The sequence below is a fragment of the Carcharhinus amblyrhynchos genome, unplaced genomic scaffold (assembly GCF_965287045.1).
Source record: "Carcharhinus amblyrhynchos unplaced genomic scaffold, sCarAmb.v2.hapA scaffold_53, whole genome shotgun sequence".
NCBI classification, from domain to species: Eukaryota; Metazoa; Chordata; class Chondrichthyes; order Carcharhiniformes; family Carcharhinidae; genus Carcharhinus; species Carcharhinus amblyrhynchos.
In genome coordinates, this window is record NW_027649794.1 from 819424 (window position 1) to 838709 (window position 19286).

At 45.9% G+C, this 19286-nt stretch overlaps 2 protein-coding genes across 2 annotated transcripts in view; one reads left to right on the top strand and one right to left on the bottom strand.

Moving 5' to 3' along the window:
- LOC145337590 (interferon-induced protein 44-like) overlaps positions 1-7157 on the bottom strand; it is a 51946-nt gene extending 44789 nt beyond the window's left edge. Inside the window, exons 1-2 of the mRNA XM_080182382.1 lie at positions 7108-7157; positions 247-348 (exon numbers count right to left, since the gene is read on the bottom strand). The gene's annotated coding sequence lies outside the window, so the exon portion shown is untranslated. The remainder of the gene's footprint in view (positions 1-246; positions 349-7107) is intronic.
- Positions 7158-9925: 2768 nt separating this feature from the next.
- Positions 9926-12104, top strand: LOC145337609 (dehydrogenase/reductase SDR family member 4-like). Its single transcript, XM_080182408.1, has one exon. It carries the CDS (start codon positions 10070-10072, stop codon positions 10832-10834), a length of 765 nt encoding a protein of 254 aa, XP_080038534.1. The 5' UTR covers positions 9926-10069; the 3' UTR covers positions 10835-12104.
- Positions 12105-19286: the final 7182 nt, after the last annotated feature.

Consider the following 19286-nt stretch of genomic DNA (forward strand, 5'->3'; position numbering starts at 1 on the left):
ACTTCTTTCCCTAAAAGGCATCAGTGAACCAGATGGAGTTTTACAACAGTTAGACTTTTAATTTCAGATTTCTATTGAATTCAAAGTTCACAATCTGCCATGGTGGGATTCAAACCCAGGTCCTCAGAGCACTACCTGAGGTCTCTGGATTACTAGTCCAGTGACAATACCACCATGACACTGCCTCCTCTATAGAACAATAAAACGACTAACTTCACGTGTTACTTAGGTTTTTGAGATACCTACCCTTCCAGGATAATCTGTGGTCGAAGACTGGGCACTTTTCAGTATCTTGTCATGAAGTTTAAATTATTGTTCCCTTTACTGTTGGTTAGCTTGTGATCTGTCCTGTTGAGTGCAAGACAAAAAGCTTCTTTATTCAGCAATTCTCAGGTTCTGAATGACCAAACGAAATGTCATCTTTGTCACCATATTGTTTTACATTTAGCACACAATCTTTATCAACTGTCTCTTTTTAGATAACAGGATTGTGATTAGAACTATATTTGAATGATTCCACATTTTAGAAAATAAAAATTTAAAAAATAAAAATAAAAACAAATTTTAGAAAATAGAAAATAAAAATAAAAAGAAATATTATAAAATATTAGATTAGAAATAAGTGACAATTATCATAGGTTTGGGTTGGATAGGCTTCAGTTGTTTTCACTGGAGCAGAGAAGAGCGGGAGGCAACCTCATCAAGGTGTAGAAGATTATGAGGGAGATGGACAGAGTAGATAAGGAGCAACCGTTCCCGTCAATTGAAGGGTCAGTCACAAGGGCCTCACACCCTTTAAAAAGTTCCTGGATGAGCAAGGGTGGCAGAGTGGTTGACACTGGTGCCTCACAGCACCAGGGACCCGTGTTCAGTTCCAGCCTTGGGTGTCTGTTGTGAAGTTTGCACATTTCCCCATGTTTGCATGGGTTTCCTCGGAGTGCTCCAATTTCCTCCCAAGTCTGAAGATGTGCGAGTTAGGTTGATATGCCATGCTAACTTGCCTCTTAGTGTCAGGGGATTAGCAGAGTAAATACATGAGGTTACAGGGATAGGGCCTGGGTGAGATTGTTGTTGCTGCAGGCTCAATGGGCTGAATGGCTCCGTCTGCACTGTAGGGATGAAAGAGATACTCATCGACTTCAGGAAGCATAGTGGAGGACCTGTTTATATCAGTGGGGATGAAGTAGAAATGGTTGAGAGCTTCAGGTTTTTATGAGCCCACATCACCAATGATCTGTCCTCATCCCCCCGTGTCAACGCTATAATTAAGAAAGCCCACCAATGTCTCTACTTTCTCAGAACACTAAGGAAATTTGGCATGTCCACTACGACTCTAACCAACTTTTACAGATGCACCATAGAAAGCATTCTTTCTGATTGTATCACGGCTTGGTATGGCTCCTGCTCTGTCCAAGATTGCAAGGAAATACAAAGGGATGTGAACGAAGCCCAGTCCATCAGCAAACCAGCCTCCCATCCGTTGACTCTGTCTACACTTCCCACTGCCTTGGAAAAGCAGACAGCATAATTAAGGACTCCACATACCCCAGACATATTGTCTTCCACTTTCTTCCATCGGGAAAAAGATACAAAAGTCTGAGGATATGTACAAACTGACTCAAAAACCGATTTTTCCCCACTGCTATCAGACTTTTGAATGGACCTATCTGGCGTTAAGTTAATCTTTCTCTACACTCTATCATTCTAACATTACATTCTGCACCCTCTCCTTTCCTTCTCTATGAATGGAATGCTTTGTCTGTATAGTGTCCAAGAAACAATACTTTTTACTTTGTACTAATACATGTGACAATAATAAATCAAATCACTCAAGGCACAGTGCTGGTAAATGGGTGGTCAGGCGTTTCACACATATCAATGCAGACTCAATGGGCCGAGGGGCCTCTTCTGCACTATACAATTCTATGATCATATTATCAATACAAACAACTGAAAAAAAAAGTCACAGCAGTACTTTAATTTGTAGAATCAGATGCATTTATATTTAAACAACTGTTTTGAAATTTGTTCTCAACAAAAACCTAAACCTGCATTTAAGTTTTAAGCTTTTTGATTAGTGCCACATGTTTACATTAACACTGCAATGAAGTTACTGTGAAAATCCCGTACTTGCCACACTTGCCAGTTCAGATACACTGAGGGAGAATTCAGCATAGCCAATGTACCTAACCAGCACATCTTTTGGACTATAGGAGGAATCCCTCTATCCCCTTGGCCCATGTATTAACCCTACTAATCCCTCCCCGACACCAAGGTCAATTTAGTACAGCCGGTCAACCTGACCTGCACATCTTTGGAATGTGGGAGGAAACTGGAGCACCCAGAAGAAACCCACGCAGACATGGGGAGAATGTGCAAACTCCACACAGACAGTGACCCAAGCAGGAATCAAACACAGGTCCCTGGCGCTGTAGGGCAGCAGTGGTAACCGTTGTGCCATCCACATTTAAAGGGACATTTACTAACACAGTAAAGTGGAGTCAGGCGGTATATGTCTGTAATATTTCACCCTTTGAATTGATCAATTCCAAGTAAAGACCGGCTGGCTATCTGATTATAAAATGGTAGGAGAGAACTATCGTCTAAAGGTGACGGCTGGAAATTAAGTAGAGGCCATTGTGGAAAATGACAAAAACAAGTGTAAGTTTTTTCTACGATCCTATTAGTGCTCTCAGAATAGGAATCATACGACCAGTGGAAGATGTGGACACAGGCTACACCCTTACAATGCAGGAAACAAGATATGGTCTTGACTTCCGAACAAAAGCAAAATCAGGGGTTGAGAATTTTGTGAGCTGGATGCCTGACAATTGGAGACTGAGGAAGGTTTGTATATTGTAATACGGTTCATGGATAAGGAAATTGAGTTACACAGATGGATTGGGGAGGTTGAGACTGCTTTCCTTGAAGAGAAGGCTAAGAGGAGATTTGGTTGAGGTATCCATAATTGTTAGGAGTCTGGATAGATAGTGAGAAACCGTTGCCCGTCAGGCAAGGATTGAGAATGAGATGGCACAGATTTAAAGTAATAGACAAAAGAAGCAAAATTGACACGAGTCAAATCTGTTTTAACCCATTGGGTGGTTAGGATTTGACATTCAGCACCTGAAAATGCAATGGACATAGGTTCAGTATTCAGAAGCGAATTGCTTTCTCATCTGATAAAAAATAGAATTTGCATTGTTGGTGGGGTGGGGGGGAGAAGGTGGGAGAATTGTTGAGACATGGTGGCGCAGTAGTTAGCACTGCTGCCCTACAATGCTAAGGACCTGGATTCAATTCCTGGCTTAGGTCACTGTCTGTGTGCAGTTTGTATGTTTTCCTTGTGCCTGCATGGGTTTCCTCCAGGTGCTCCAGTTTCCTCCCAAAGACATGCTGATTAGATACACTGGTCATGCTAAATTCTCCGAGAAACTAGAACTACGGGATATGGCTTCAAAATAAGGAGGAGCAGATTTAGGACCGAGTTGAGGAGGAACTTCTTCATCCAAATGGCTGTGAATCTACGGAATTCTCTGCCCACTGAAGTACCTCATTGAATGTTTTTAAGGCAAGGATAGATAAAATTTTTGAACAGTAACAGAATTAAGGGAGCAGGTGGGTAAGTGGAGCTGAGCTCACAAAAAGATCAGCCTTGATCTTATTGAATGGCAGAACAGGCTCAAGGGACCAGGTGGCCTACTCCTGCTCCTAGTTCTTATGTTCCCTCAGTGTACCTGAACAGGTGCCAAGAGTGTGGCTACCAAAGAACAAAGACGAGGACAAACAAAATTACAGCACAGGAACAGGCCCTTCGGCCTTCCAAGTCTGCACCGACCATGCTACCCAACTTAACTAAAACCGCCTACCCTTCCGGGGACCATATCCCTCTATTCCCATCCTATTCATGTACTTGTCAAAATGCCCCTAAAAAGTTACTACTGTATCCTCTTCCACTACCTCCCCCAGCAACAAGTTCCAGGCACCCACTACTCTCTATGTAAAAAACTTGCCTTGTATCTCTCCTTTAAACCTATGCCCCTTAGTAATTGACTCTTCCACCCTGGGAAAAAGCTTCTGACTATCCACTCTGTCCATGCCTCTCATAATCTTGTAGACTTCTATCAGGTCTCCCTTGAACCTCTGTTGCTCCAATGAGAACAAATCATGTTTCTCCAACCTCTCCTCATAGCCAATACACTCCATACCAGGCAACATCCTGATAAATCTTTTCTGTACCCTCTCCAAAGCCTTTGCTACCTTCTGAATTGAACACTATATTCCAAGTGCGGCCTAACTAAGGTTCTTTAAAGCTGCAACATGACTTGCTAATTTTTAAACACAATACCCCGGCTGATGAAGGCGAGCATGTGCCTTCTTCACTACCTTTTCCACCTGCATTGCCACTTTCAGTGACCTGTGTACCTGAACACCCAGATCCCTTTGCCTGTCAATACTCTTAAGGGTTCAACTTCATTGCAGTGTTGATGTAAGCCGACTTGTGACACTAATAAACTTTAAACTTCCATGGGAATAGGGTGGTGGTGGTGGTGGTGGTGTGGGGTTGGGGGGGTGAGGTGCTCTGTTGGTGCAGACTTCATGGGCCGAATGGCCTCATTTTGCACTGAGGGATTCTATGCTCTGTGATAGGCTGAATAGTCTCCTTGAGCACTGTGACAAATCTGACACTGGGAGGAAGATGTTGCTTTTGAACGGAGCCAATCATTATTCTGCTATTAATACCTACTCTGGATCCAACCTTAGTTGCCTCACTGGAATCACTTCTTTATCTTCACATTTTGATTGAATAGAACATAGGAAAACTACAGCATAAACAGGCCCTTCGGCCCACAAGTTGCACTGATGATATCCATACCTACTAGGCTTACCTATAACCCTCAATCCTATTAAGTTCCATGTATTCATCCAGAAGTCTCTTAAACGACCCTATCGAATTTGCCTTCACCACCACCGACAGCAGCCGATTCCACTCACCCACCACCCTCTGAGTGAAAAACTTACCCCTCACATTTCCCCTGTACCTACTCCCCAGCACCTTAAACCTGTGTCCTCTCGTAGCAACCATTTCAGCCCTGGGAAAAAACCTCTGAGAATCCACCCGAACTATATCTCTCAGCATCTTATAAACCTTTATCAGGTCACCTCTCATCCTTCATCTCTCCAAGGAGAAAAGACCGAGCTCCCTCAACCTATCCTCATAAGGCATGCCACCCAATCCAGGCAACATCCTTGTAAATCTCCTCTGCACCATTTCAATAGCTTCCACATCCCTCCTGTAATGAGGCAACCAGAACTGAGCACAGTACTCCAAGTGGGGTCTGACTAGGGTCTTATAAAGCTGCAGCATTATCTCCTGACTCTTAAACTCAATCCCTCGATTGATGAAGGCCAGTACACCATACGCCTTCTTAACCACATCCTCTACCTGCGAGACCAATTTAAGAGTCCTATGGAGCCGGACCCAAAGGTCCTTCTGATCCTCTACACTGCTAAGAGTCTTACCCTTGATATGATACTCTTTCATCCCATTTGACCTGCCAAAATGGACCAATACACATTTATCCGGATTGAAGTCCATCTTTATCCGGTTAAGAAAAGCCTACCAGCACAAGAAACAATACTTTTTACTGTATCCCAATACATGTGACAATAATAAGAACATAAGAACATAAGAAATAGGAGCAGGAGTAGGCCATCTAGCCCTTCGAGCCTGCCCCGCCATTCAATAAGATCATGGCTGATCTGTCGTGGCTCAGTTCCACTTTCCCGCCCTCTCCCCATAACCCTTAATCCCCTCTCTTATCAAGAACCCATCAACCCGCTTCTTAAAAATATTTAGCGAGGCAGCCTCCACCACTTCAACGGGCAGAGAATTCCAGAGATTCACCACCCTTTGAGTGAAGAAGTTCCTCCTCAACTCCGTTCTAAACCGCCTCCCCTTTATCTTGAGGCTGTGCCCCCTAGTCCTACTGTCTTTTTTGAGCGGGAAGAGTCTCTCCACCTCTATCCTATGCATCCCATTCATCATCTTATACGTCTCAATGAGATCTCCCCTCATTCTTCTAAACTCTAACGAGTACAAGCCTAGTTTATTCAGCCTCTCCTCATAGCTCAACCCCCTCAACTCCGGTATCAGCCTAGTAAATCTCGGCTGGTAGCACTGAGACTCCAGCCCATGGTGCTCCATAAGGGTGGCAGAGTGGTTAGCATTGCTGCCTCACAGCACCAGGGATCCAGGTTCAAATCCCAGGTTAGTTTGCTGTCTGTGAGGGATCTGTACATTCTCCCCATGCCTATTTGGGTTTCCTCCCACAGTCCAAAAGACGTGTTGGTTAGGTGCACTGGCCATACTTAATTCCACCTCAGGGTATCCAAACAGGGGCCAGAGTTTTGATTTGATTTATTATTGTCACATATTAGTATACAGTGAAAAGTATTGTTTCTTGCATACTATACATTCAAAGCATACCAGGGAAGGGAGACAGTACAGAATATAGAGTTATAGTCATAGCTAGGGTGTAGCAAAACATCAAGTTAGGTCCATTCAAGTCTAATGGCAGCAGGGAAGAAGCTGTTCTTGAGTTGGTTGGTACGTGACTTCAGACTTTTGTATCTTTTTCCCTGATGAAAGAAGGTGGAAGAGAGAATGTCTGGGGTGTGTGAGGTCCATGATTATGCTGGCTGCTTTTCCAAGGCAGTGGGAAGTGTAGACAGAGTCAGTGGATGGGAGGCTGGTTTGCGTGATGGACTGGACTACATTCACGACCCTTTGTTGTTTCTTGCGATCTTGGCCAGAGCAGGAGCCATACCAAGCTGTGATACAACCAGAAAGGATGCTTTCTGTGGTGCATCTGTAAAAGTTAGTGAGAGTTGTAGCTGACGTGTCAAATTTCCTTAGTGTTGTGAGAAAGTTGGCGGGCTTTCTTAACTATAGTGTTGGCATGGAGGGACCAGGGCAGGTTGTTGGTAGTCTGGACAACTAAAAGCTTGAAGCTCTCGAACCTTTCAACTTGTCTCCATTGATGTAGTAAAAAGTCTGACAACACCAGGTTTTAGTCCAACCTATTTATTTGATAATATACTCACAAGCTTTCGAGGGACACCCTCTTCGTCAGGTGAATGGAGAGTTCTGGCCTCAGACAGAGCATATAAAGCACAGACAGTTTAGAGATTACTGATTAGAATGCGAATCTTTACACCTAACCTGCTGTTCAAGACCTGAAGTGGCTGATAATGTGAGTGGAAGGAGCACTGATCACAGTTTAAAGAGATGTGTATTGTCTCCAGACAGTACAGTAAGTGAGGTTTTGCATACCCACATCATGACTACTATCCATTGATGTAGACAGGGGCATGTTCTCCTCTACGTTTCCTTAAGTCGAGACAATCTCCTTCATTTTGTTGACATTAAGGGAGAGATTATTGTTGCTGCACCCGTTCACCAGATTCTCTATCTCATTCCTGTATTCTGTCTCATCATTGTTTGAGATCCGATCCACTACAGTGGTGTTGTCAGCAAACTTGAAAATCAAATTGGAGGGGAATTTAGCCGTACAATTATAGGTGTGTAAGTAGTGGGGGGCCGAGGATACAGCACTGGTGGGGCACTGGTGTTGAGGATGAGCATGGAGGAGGCGTCATTAAGGAGGAAATTGAGAGGCATCTTGAAGGGAATTGCTTGATAGGGCGGACGCAACACGGTTTCATTAAAGGGAAGTCGTGTCTGACAAATTTACTGCAGTTCTATGAGGATGTGTCTAGGGCAGTGGATAGAGGAGAGCCGGTGGATGTGGTCTTTCTGGATTTTCAGAAGGCGTTTGACAAGGTACCTCACAAGAGGTTATTGCAGAAGGTCAGGGGACATGGAGTTGGGGGTAGGGTGTTAGCGTGGATAGAGGATTGGTTGTCAAATAGGAGGCAGAGAGTGGGGGTCAATGGGTGTTATTCGGATTGGCGGTTGGTGACTAGTGGGGTGCCCCAGGGGTCGGTGCTGGGGCCTCAGCTATTTACCATTTATATAGATGATCTGGAGGAGGGAACCGAGTGCAGGGTGTCGAAATTTGCTGATGACACCAAGATTGGGGGAAAGGCAAATTGTGCGGAGGGTGTGGAGAGTCTGCAGAAGGATCTAGATAGGCTGGGCGAATGGGCCAGGAAATGGCAAATGGAATTTAATGTTGGCAAGTGTGAGGTGGTCCACTTTGGTAGGAAGAATGGTAGGAAGGACTATTACTTACGGGGCGAAAAACTGCAGCAGGCGACGGTGCAGAGGGACCTCGGGGTCCTTGTGCATGAGTCGCAAAAACCCAGCTTGCAGGTGCAGCAGGTGGTCAGGAAGGCGAATGGGATGCTGGCCTTCATAGCGAGGGGGATTGAATATAAAAGTAGGGAGGTCTTGCTGCAGCTGTATAGGGCATTGGTGAGGCCGCAGCTGGAGTACTGTGTGCAGTTTTGGGCGCCGCACCTGCGCAAGGATATTTTGGCCCTGGAGGGAGTGCAGAGGAGGTTTACTAGGCTGATACCGGAGTTGAGGGGATTGAGCTATGAGGAGAGGCTGAATAAACTAGGCTTGTACTCGTTAGAGTTTAGAAGAATGAGGAGAGATCTCATTGAGACGTATAAGATGATGAATGGGATGGATAGGATAGAGGTGGAGAGACTCTTCCCGCTCAAAAAAGACAGTAGGACTAGGGGGCACAGCCTCAAGATAAAGGGGAGGCGGTTTAGAACGGAGTTGAGGAGGAACTTCTTCACTCAAAGGGTGGTGAATCTCTGGAATTCTCTGCCCGTTGAAGTGGTGGAGGCTGCCTCGCTAAATATTTTTAAGAAGCGGGTTGATGGGTTCTTGATAAGAGAGGGGATTAAGGGTTATGGGGAGAGGGCGGGAAAGTGGAACTGAGCCACAACAGATCAGCCATGGTCTTATTGAATGGCGGGGCAGGCTCGAAGGGCTAGATGGCCGACTCCTGCTCCTATTTCTTATGTTCTTAGGTGTTGTTGTCTGTCCTGACTGCGGTCTGTGGGTTAGTAAGTTTAGGATCCAATTGCAGAGGGAGGAACCGAGCCCTAGGCCATGGAGTTTGGAGATGAGTTTTGTGGAAATAATGGTGTTGTTTGCTGAACTGTCATCAAAAAAATAGGAGTCTGACATAGGTGTTTGTGTTATCTAGAGAGTGGCGACTAGGGGATTTTCACAGTAACTTCATTGCAGCGTTAATGAAAACCTACTTGTGACATTAATAAACTTTAAGTGCGAGCTGGCACTTATTGACTTTCCAACGGACGGGAATGTGATCCTTAAAATTAACAAGGGGGAGATCTTTTCAAATGAGTAAATGTTGGAAATACTTGCCTGTGCCCGCAGAAAAAGACAGAATAAACATTTCAAACTTCTCGCATCCGCGGTTTTACGCTTTTATGCTTTTGTTTTGCAGGCCATTTCAGTATCATCATTTCTGTTGTTTTTTTAATATCAACCCGCACACTCGGGAGCACAGAACACCAGCCAACCGTTATGCTAATAAACTGACCGTTATGCTAATAAAATGAACGTTACGCAAATTATCATGCTAATGAGGTGACGGCTGAGCTAATAAATAGGCGATTACGCAAATGACCGCTCAGGCGAATGGGCGAGGTTTCTGACGCACAGACATGATTGGCGACGCAACCGACCAATAGTAATGAGACTTTCTGATTGAGTGACGTGGAGGGCGGGGCGAGTTGGACCATCCGTCGCACAGCACTCTGAGCGGGGAGCGCTGGCCTCGCCTCCGCCGGGTATTGATTAGCCGCAAGGCTGTCGGTTCGCGTTGGGGGTGGGGGGGAGATGCTCACATCCCATTGGCCAACGTCGCCGGGCCGTCATGCGAGCTGGTCTTCGATTGGCAGAGCTGTAACCACGCCCTCTTGGGGCACGTGACCGGAACAAGTGTGTTCAGAGTCCACTGTCCTAGCCATTTTTATTCGAAGCAAGAATTTCGTTTCTAACTCTATAGATGCTGAGGGCTCCCTGCGCTGTCTGTTGCCTATCCAATTTCCTGGCATCATGCAGCTGGGAGTGCTGAGTGGCAAAGTAGCCGTGGTCACTGCCTCCACCCAGGGTATCGGGCTGGCCGTTGCCCGGCGCCTGGCCCAGGACGGTGCCCGGGTTATGATCAGCAGCCGCAAGCAGGCCAGTGTGGACAAGGCCCTGGAGCAGCTGCGGGCAGAGGGTCTGGATGTCATGGGCACTGTCTGCCATGTGGGCAAGAGAGAGGACCGGGAGGCGCTGGTCAATGAGACCTTGAGGCGTCACGGAGCCATCAACATCCTGGTCTCCAATGCGGCAGCCAATCCATTTGCTGGGAGGACGTTGGACTGCCCAGAGGAGGCCTGGGACAAAATTTTCGAGGTGAACGTCAAGGGTGCCTTCCTCCTAACCAAGCTGGTGGCGCCGCACATGGAGCGACAGGGTGGGGGCTGCATTGTGCTGGTGGGCTCTGCCGCCGGCTACCAGCCCTTTCCCGCAATCGGGCCCTACAGTGTCAGCAAGACAGCGCTGTTGGGCCTAACCAAGGTGTTAGCTGATGAGCTGGCCCCTGCCAACATCCGGGTCAACTGTCTTGCCCCAGGTGTCATCAAGACCAAGTTCAGCTCTGCCATTTGGTCCAATGACAGCATGCGTCAGCAGTTCGAGGACACCATCGCCATACGTCGAATTGGTGAGCCAGAGGAGTGTGCTGGCACTGTCTCTTTCCTCTGCTCAAAGGATGCAGCCTACATCACTGGAGAGACTATCGTCGTGGCTGGAGGTTTACACTGTCGACTCTGAGTCAGGGCTTCATCTGTGACATTTTCCACGATTTCCAAATCTTGCTTCTCATCTCTGTAATCTTCTGACCGTCCTTGCACCAACTGTCATCTATGTCTTTTTGCCCTGGCTTCTTACATATTTGTCACTCCTTCACTCTACACTATCGACTTAACCTACTGCGATCCTCTGTTCTCTCTGCGTTCTCTAACTCTTGCACTTGATTCACCCTCCATTGATTGGCAATGGCTTCCACTGCCTCAACTCTAATAATTAAAATTCCTGAGCTTCTGTCCTGTCTCGATCCTCCAGTGAGATACTCATTAATACCTCCTCCTTTAATCAACATGTGGTAGTATCATTTTATGAGCATCCCTGTCAAATGCTTCCTGATTTTTCTTTCCTTTGAAGCTTTATTTGAAATTTTACTTACATTAATGGCACTATGTACATGTGATGTGTGATCTGCATCTTACAACAGATACCTAACCTTTAACTGTTCTCTGAAGTGGCCTGTAAATCCATTGCATCACATTTCCAAATTATTGTGGTTGTTCAGAAATGTAGACAATTTTGGAAAATCATAAAAACCACATTGTTATGTCTACAGCAACCTCTTCAAACCTTAAGATGTAGAGCATCAGATTCTGGGAATTCCTTAACTCCCAATGTAAGTGTTGGCCTTATTCAAATGAAACTGTTAATAAAATATACTAAAGCCTCCTTTCCTCTGATCAAAAATTTGAGAAGGCATTGAATAGGGAATTTTGTCCAATAAAGCATTTTCACATTCAGATATGCCATTAGCACGGTGGCACAGTGATTAGCACTGCTGCCTCACAGTTCCAGGGACCTGGGTTCGATTCTGTGCTTGGGTCACTGTCTGTGTGGAGTTTGCAAGTTCTTCCTGTGTCTGCATGGGTTTCCTCTGGATGCTCCGGTTTCCTCCCACAGTCCAAAGACATGTGCATTAGGTGGATTGGGCATGCTAAATTGACCCTAGTGTAAAGGGATTAGCAGGGTAGATATGTGGGATTACAGGAATAGGGCCTAGGTGGGGTTGTTGTCAATTCAGGCTTGTTTGGCTGAATGGCCTCTGCATTGTAGGGATTCTATGATTGTACAAATGTATATTGTCAATGAAAGTATACTGATTAGATACCTTGGAATGAATGTTTCCGATAGAAAATACAAACAACCTTCTTAATGTATTTGATTAAACAAATTTGTATTAGCCGCTTCTTTGCATGTATTATTGTGTTGATAATACAAAGACTCCAATTCATATTAATCTGTGTGTGGCCACTATTGATTGTTCCTCCACTGAGTGGCTATACTGCCAATAACATTGGAAGATCTTTTCCTGATGAAAGGTCAGCAACCTGAAACATTGATTGTTTCTGCCCTCACCAATGCAGTTTGGCTGACTGATATTTCCAGCATATTGTTTTTGTTTAAGAACTTGCTCCTGTTGTCTTCTTTTATCTCAATTTCTTTTGGTGCTTTCTAATGCTAGTCAGCGCAGACTATCCCTTCCTCACTGCTTGACATCATGTCTGCTGGTGACCATTATGTAGATGAGGTGACCGATAGGCAAATGAGAGACTTGCATGTTCTGAGACATTGGAATGGCTGAGGTATCATTTCTCTCAGCGCTGATTGAAATAGCCAATAAGAACACACCAGCAGGGCTTGACATCAGACAAATGATGGGATCTGAAATGTGGAATTTTTTCAAGGAGCAGCTACTGCGAGTCCTTGATAGGTATGTCCCTGTCAGGCATGGTGGATTTGGTAGATCTAGGGAACCGTGGTGCACTAAAAGAGTTGAGTCGATGGTTAAAAAGAAAAAGGAGGCTTATGTTCGGATGAGATTGGAGGGCTCAGATAGTGCACTAGAAAGCTTTAGATTGGCTAGGAGGGAGTTGAAGAGTGAGTTGAGAAGGGCTAAAAGAGGACATGAGAAGACTTTGGCTGATAGGATTAAGGAGAATCCTAAGGCGTTCTATAAGTATGTCAAGAACAGAAGGTTGGTCAGGGCAAGATTAGGGCCAGTTACAGACAGCAGGGGGAAGTTGTGTGTGGAACCGGAGGAGATTGGAGAAGTATTGAACCAATATTTCTCTTCGGTGTTCACGCAGGGGGACATGAATATAGCTGAGGAGGACATTGGGTTGCAGGGGTGTAAAATAGAAAGTATTACGGTTGATAAAGAGGATGTGCTGGAAATTCTTGAGGGGCTGAAAATAGATAAGTCCCCTGGTCCGGATGGGATCTACCCTAGGATTCTCTGGGAGGCTAGAGAGGTGATTGCAGAGCCTCTGGCTCAGATCTTCAGGTCGTCATTGGTCTCTGGTGTAGTCCCGGAGGATTGGAGGATAGCGAATGTTGTCCCATTGTTTAAGAAGGGGAACAGAGACTTTGCCGGGAATTATAGACCGGTGAGTCTTACTTCTGTTGTGGGCAAGGTTTTAGAAAAAATTATTAGGGATAGGATTTATAGTTATTTGGAGTGTAATGAATTGATTAGAAATAGTCAGCATGGTTTTGTAGCAGGTAGGTCGTGCCTTACTAACCTTATTGAGTTTTTTGAGAAGGTGACCAAAGAGGTGGATGGGGGTAAGGCAGTTGACGTGGTATACATGGATTTTAGTAAGGCGTTCGATAAGGTTCACCATGGTAGGCTTCTGCAGAAAATGCAGATGTATGGGATTGTGGGTAATCTAGGAAGTTGGATCAGGAATTGGCTATCAGATAGGAGACAGAGGGTGGTGGTGGATGGTAAATATTCATCATGGAGTGCAGTTACGAGTGGTGTGCCTCAGGGATCTGTTTTGGGGCCACTGTTGTTTGTAATTTTTATTAATGATCTGGATGAGGGTATAGTTGGGTGGATTAGTAAATTTGCTGATGACACCAAAGTTGGAGGTGTGGTAGATTGTGAGGAAGGGTGTCATAGTCTGCAGGGAGACTTAGATAGGTTGCAGAGCTGGGCCGAGAGGTGGCGGATGGAATTTAATGCGGAAAAGTGTGAGGTAATTCACTTTGGTAGGAGCAACAGATGTGTCGAGTATAGGGCTAACGGGAGGACTTTGAATAGTGTGGATGAACAGAGGGATCTAGGTGTGTGTGTACATAGATCCCTGAAAGTTGGGAATCAAGTAGATAAGGTTGTCAAGAAGGCGTACGGTGTCTTGGCGTTTATTGGTAGGGGGATTGAATTTAGGAGTCGCAGTGTAATGTTGCAACTGTACACTACTCTAGTGCGGCCGCACTTGGAGTACTGTGTGCAGTTCTGGTCCCCGCATTACAAGAAGGATGTGGAGGCGTTGGAGAGGGTGCAGAGGAGGTTTACTAGGATGTTGCCTGGTATGGTGGGGAGGTCCTATGAGGAGAGACTGAGGGATCTAGGGTTGTTTTCGTTGGGAAGAAGGCGGCTAAGAGGGGATCTTATTGAAACATATAAGATGATTAGGGGTTTAGATAGGGTGGATAGTGATAGCCTTTTTCCTCGGATGGAGAAAGCTAGCACGAGGGGGCATGACTTTAAATTAAGGGGGGGTAGCTACAGGACGGATGTCAGGGGTAGGTTCTTTACCCAGCGGGTGGTGAGGGATTGGAATGCCCTGCCTGCTGCAGTTGTAGATGCGTCTAGTTTGGGGGCGTTTAAGAGATCTCTGGATAGGTTTATGGACGAAAAGGGATTGGTATAGGCTAGTGGGTCATTGTTTTTGTAACTGGTCGGCGCAACATCGTGGGCCGAAGGGCCTGTTCTGCGCTGTAATGTTCTATGTTCTATGTTCTATGTTCTATGTCTGCTCCAACCAATAGGGAGTAGTGGTGCAGTGATGGGCAGGAAATCATAGAATCCCTTCAGTGCAGAAAAAGGCCATTTGGCCCATCAAACCTGCACCATCAACAATTCTGCCCAAGCCTTCTACCCCTAATCCAACATATTTACCCTGCTAATCACCCTGACGCTAAGGGGAAATTTATCATGGCCAATCCACCTAACCACATCTTTCAGACCGTGGGAGGAAATCGGAGCACCTGGAGGAAACCCACGCATATACAGGGAGAATGTGCAAACTCCACACAGTCAGTGACCCAAGGCCAGAATTGAACCCGAGTCCCTGGCACTGTGAGGCAGTGCTAACTATTGTGCCACCGTGCTGTGAGCTGGGAAAAGGTAACAGTTTACTGAGTGTGGGTTTTGCAAATGTCTTTGGTCTTCGTTCTGTTCTGAATCAATTCTGCCCTATTTTCTGGACCAATCAACCTGCTGCAATCCACCAAATGGTGACAGAGCTTTTATCTTCTCTGAGCACTGACCAAAGAACAAAGAACAACCCAGCACGGGAAACAGGCCCTTCGGCCCAACGAGCCCGCGCCGCCGCATCACCCTACACCTATTCTACCCTGCATGTCTACGAATGGAACCCTACTCAGTCAGATTCAGGGAAGAAATAGTGTCAATTTGGTAAAAACCGATTAGCCTAAGAGCACATCTTTGGGGTGTGGGAGGAAACCGGAGCGCCCGGAGGAAACCCACGCAACCACAGGGAGAATGTGCAAACTCCCACAGACACAGGCCCAAATCCATGTGTCTGCACAGCCAGCAGTGCTAGTCACTGAGCTGTTGCGGTGCCCGTCTACCGGTCCAGGATCAAGCACACACACCGACATGAAGTACTAGGCCACTCCTGGACTTCCAAGAGCAGCCCACGCACGACCCGCCGTGTGCATGCCCCTCGCTTGACACGAGGTGGACCTCCACCTGTGGAATAAAGACAAAAAATATTAATCATACAGCCTGCCCTTCCGGTGTCTCCGAGGTTTAACCCTATTTAATAGCCCCTACCATATCCCTCCATTCTCGTTTCACTCACGTGCCTATCTAACTGCATCTTAAACGAGTCCAACGTTCCTGCCTCCACCACCCTACTCTGTAGCGCGTTCCAGACCCCCACAGCTCTCTGCGTAAACCACAGTCAGGTTCTGTCACATAATGATGGGTGACAGGGTCAGGAGCCATCCTGTTGCTGCCTCTTGTTTGGCCACTTGGCCACATGGAGTAACATTCCTTTGTGTGAGCATTGTGCACTGATTTGCTGAGCTGTGAGCCCACTCCTAGCATGTGACAGAAATGGAGTGGGCCTGGCACCGTACAGCTCGGAGTGTTGAGTGGTCATCTTAAGGAGAATGAACCCAAAAGAAGCATTCAACACTCCAACCTGATTCAATCGACAGTTTATTGAATTACACCAGCAGGGAGAAGCCACTGGGACTGGCCATGTGCTACTCCACCAAACAAAGAAAATCAGTAATTCTTATACAATCACTCAGCCCATCCTTGCTGAACACACAATCCAATCATATTGGTTACAGTTTACATACATCACATATAGATCCAAGAAAGTTAATCACTGGGCATCACGAGAGATAGGTGGCTTCTTTCATGTTTCTGAGCCCCCCTCCCCCCATCAACTGCCTTTGGTTTTTTTAATTTGATTTATTATTGCCACATGCATTGGTATACAATGAAAAGTATTGCTTATTGTACTCTACAGATGAACAGAGCGTTCAAAGCGCAGAAGGAAAGGGGAGGGTGCAGAATATAATGTTACAGTCACAGCTAGGGTGTAGAGAAAGATCAGCGTATTATGTGGTTTGGTCATTGAAAAGGCTGATGGCATTTGGGATGTCTTTTTTGAGCGGGATAGAGGTGGAGAGACTCTTCCCGCTCAAAAAAGACAGTAGGACTAGGGGGCACAGCCTCAAGATAAAGGGGGGGCGGTTTAGAACGGAGTTGAGGAGGAACTTCTTCACTCAAAGGGCGGTGAATCTCTGGAATTCTCTGCCCGTTGAAGTGGTGGAGGCTGCCTCACTAAATATTTTTAAGAAGCGGGTTGATGGGTTTTTGATAGGAGAGGGGATTAAGGGTTATGGGGAGAGGGCGGGAAAGTGGAACTGAGCCATGACAGATCAGCCATGGTCTTATTGAATGGCGGGGCAGGCTCGAAGGGCTGGATGGCCTACTCCTGCTCCTATTTCTTATTTCTTATGTTCTTATGAAGCTGTTCTTGAGTTGGATAGTACGTGATCCCAACTTCTTTATCTTTTTCCCGACTAAGAAGGCGGTCGGTGGAAGAGAGAATGTCTGGAGTGCAAGGGGTCTTTGATTATGCTGGCTGCTTTTACGAGGCGCTGGGAAGTGTGGACAGAGTTAATGGATGGGAAACTGGACTCATGAGCCTTTTAGTTTCTTGTGGTCTTGATCGGAGCAGGCTGTGATATGTCTGGAAAGGATGTTTTCTTTGGTACATCTGTAAAAGCTGGTGAGAGTCATCGCAGACATACTACTTTCTCCGTACATAAACATGAGGTCCTTTGCCTCAACTTTTTCTCTGCCTAGTAACTGTTAACATACTCAGCAAGTAAAGTGAGAAGACCTGTTGAGTGAACTGTTTTGAGTCAGTATTACTGGATATCTCCTGCAATGTGGTCAAGTCAGCTAGCCCCATGGTTGTTTTCAAACTGTTATACTCCATTTTGATTTGTATCATATATTTAAAATATACACATATGCATACACACACACACGGATACACGCACAGACATATTGCTGCTGCCTTTGCTCAGATCCAACTCAAGTGGTCATGGCCTCCATCTCTACCAACAATATCCGTCTGGCCATTGCCCAGGGCCTTAACCGGAATGGGGCCAAGAGTTGATCAGAGTGTCGGGATAGCCTCAGCCTGAGGGCCTGTGAAGTTGGGCACCATCTGCCACACAGTTAAGAGGGAGGACTGGGAGGTGCAGGTCAGTGAAGTGCAGAGGCCACAGAGCCATGAGCTGCCTACTTGAACTGCTGCAGTTCCCAAGGAGTATGATCACCCACAGTGCTTCTAGGGAGGGAATTCCAGTATTTTGCCCCACTGACAGTGAAGGAACAGCAATATGCTTCCAAGTCAGAATGGTGAGTGAGTTGGAGGGGAACCTCCAGGTGGTGGTGTTCCCAGGTATCTGCTGCTCTTGTCCTTCTATGGTAATGATCATGGGTTTGTAAGTTGCTGCCTAAGGAGCTTTGGTTAGTTCCTACAGTGCATCTTCTAGGTAGTACATGTGGCTGTCATTGTACATTGGTAATGGAGGGAGTGAATGTTTGTGGAAGGGACAGCAATCATTCGGATGCTTTGTTCTCGATGGTGTTGAGTTTCTTGAATGTTGTCGGAGCTGCACTCATCCAGGCAAATGGAGAGTATTCCATTAACTCCTGACCTGTGTCTTGTAAACAGTGGACAGGTTTTTAGAAGTGAGGAGGTGAGATGATTGATCTCCAACCACCAGATCATCTTCGTGTTAAGGATGACTTCCACCAACAGAGAGCTCCCCACCTCCGCAGCCACCACCCCCCCCCCCACCCCCACCCCCACCCCCACCCCCACCACCGATTCCCATTGACTCCAGTTTTACTGGGCGCCTTGATGTTATATTTGGTCAAATGCTGCCTTGAATCAAGAGCTGTTTGAACCAAGGCTGAGTGACCCTGGTGGAACCTAAACTGAGCATCAGTAAGCAGGTTTTTGCTGAGTACATGCCAGTTGATAGCATTGTTGATGACCCCTCTGTCACTTTGCTGATGATCGATATTAGACTGATGGGCCGGTAATTGGCCAAGTTGGATTTTACCTATTCCTCATGTACAGGATATACCTGGGCAATTTTTCACCTTGCCAGGTTGATGCCAAAGTTATAGTTGTACTGGAAAAGCTTAGGTTGTGATGTCAAAGGCTCTGGAGCACAAGTCTTCAGGACAATCACTAGAATATTTTCAGAGTCCAGAAACTTTGCAATATCCTATGTCTTCAACATTACTTGATATCACGTGGAGTGAATTGAATTGGCTGAAGACTGACATCTGTGATGCTGGAGATCCTGTGAACAAAGCAGATTTGGCCCATTTAACATCAATCGATAGGTGGCCTCATGTCATGATGATTAGCATATTGTTAGATCTCGTGGACTTTTTCTACCCATCATATATCCATCACCATATATTTGTCTTTGGGCATCAGCCTTGAGTTGATGGAATGCTCCCTTCCCGAATAGCACACCTGGATTGTTGTGCCAAGCGATGATAGTTACTTCTGTGTTTCTTATTTCGAGGAGGTCACCTACCTGAGCATCTTTTTCATTGTACCAGTCCTGGGTGTACGGCGATACCGAAATCCAGTGGTCTGGACAAAGTTGACTAGGAGAGCAGACATTATTCAAACACACTACTAGAATTGAGTTAATTTTGTGAAGATTTGCCAGATTGATTGTATGCTACTCTTGCAATTTCATGGGAGTGAGACATTGAGCTTCCACTTGGACTTTGGGTCTTGCAATGTTTTGGTGCTAGTTAGATGTCCATTGCCAGTAGAAGACCATAAGATATAGGAGCAGAATTAGGTTATTTGGTCCATCA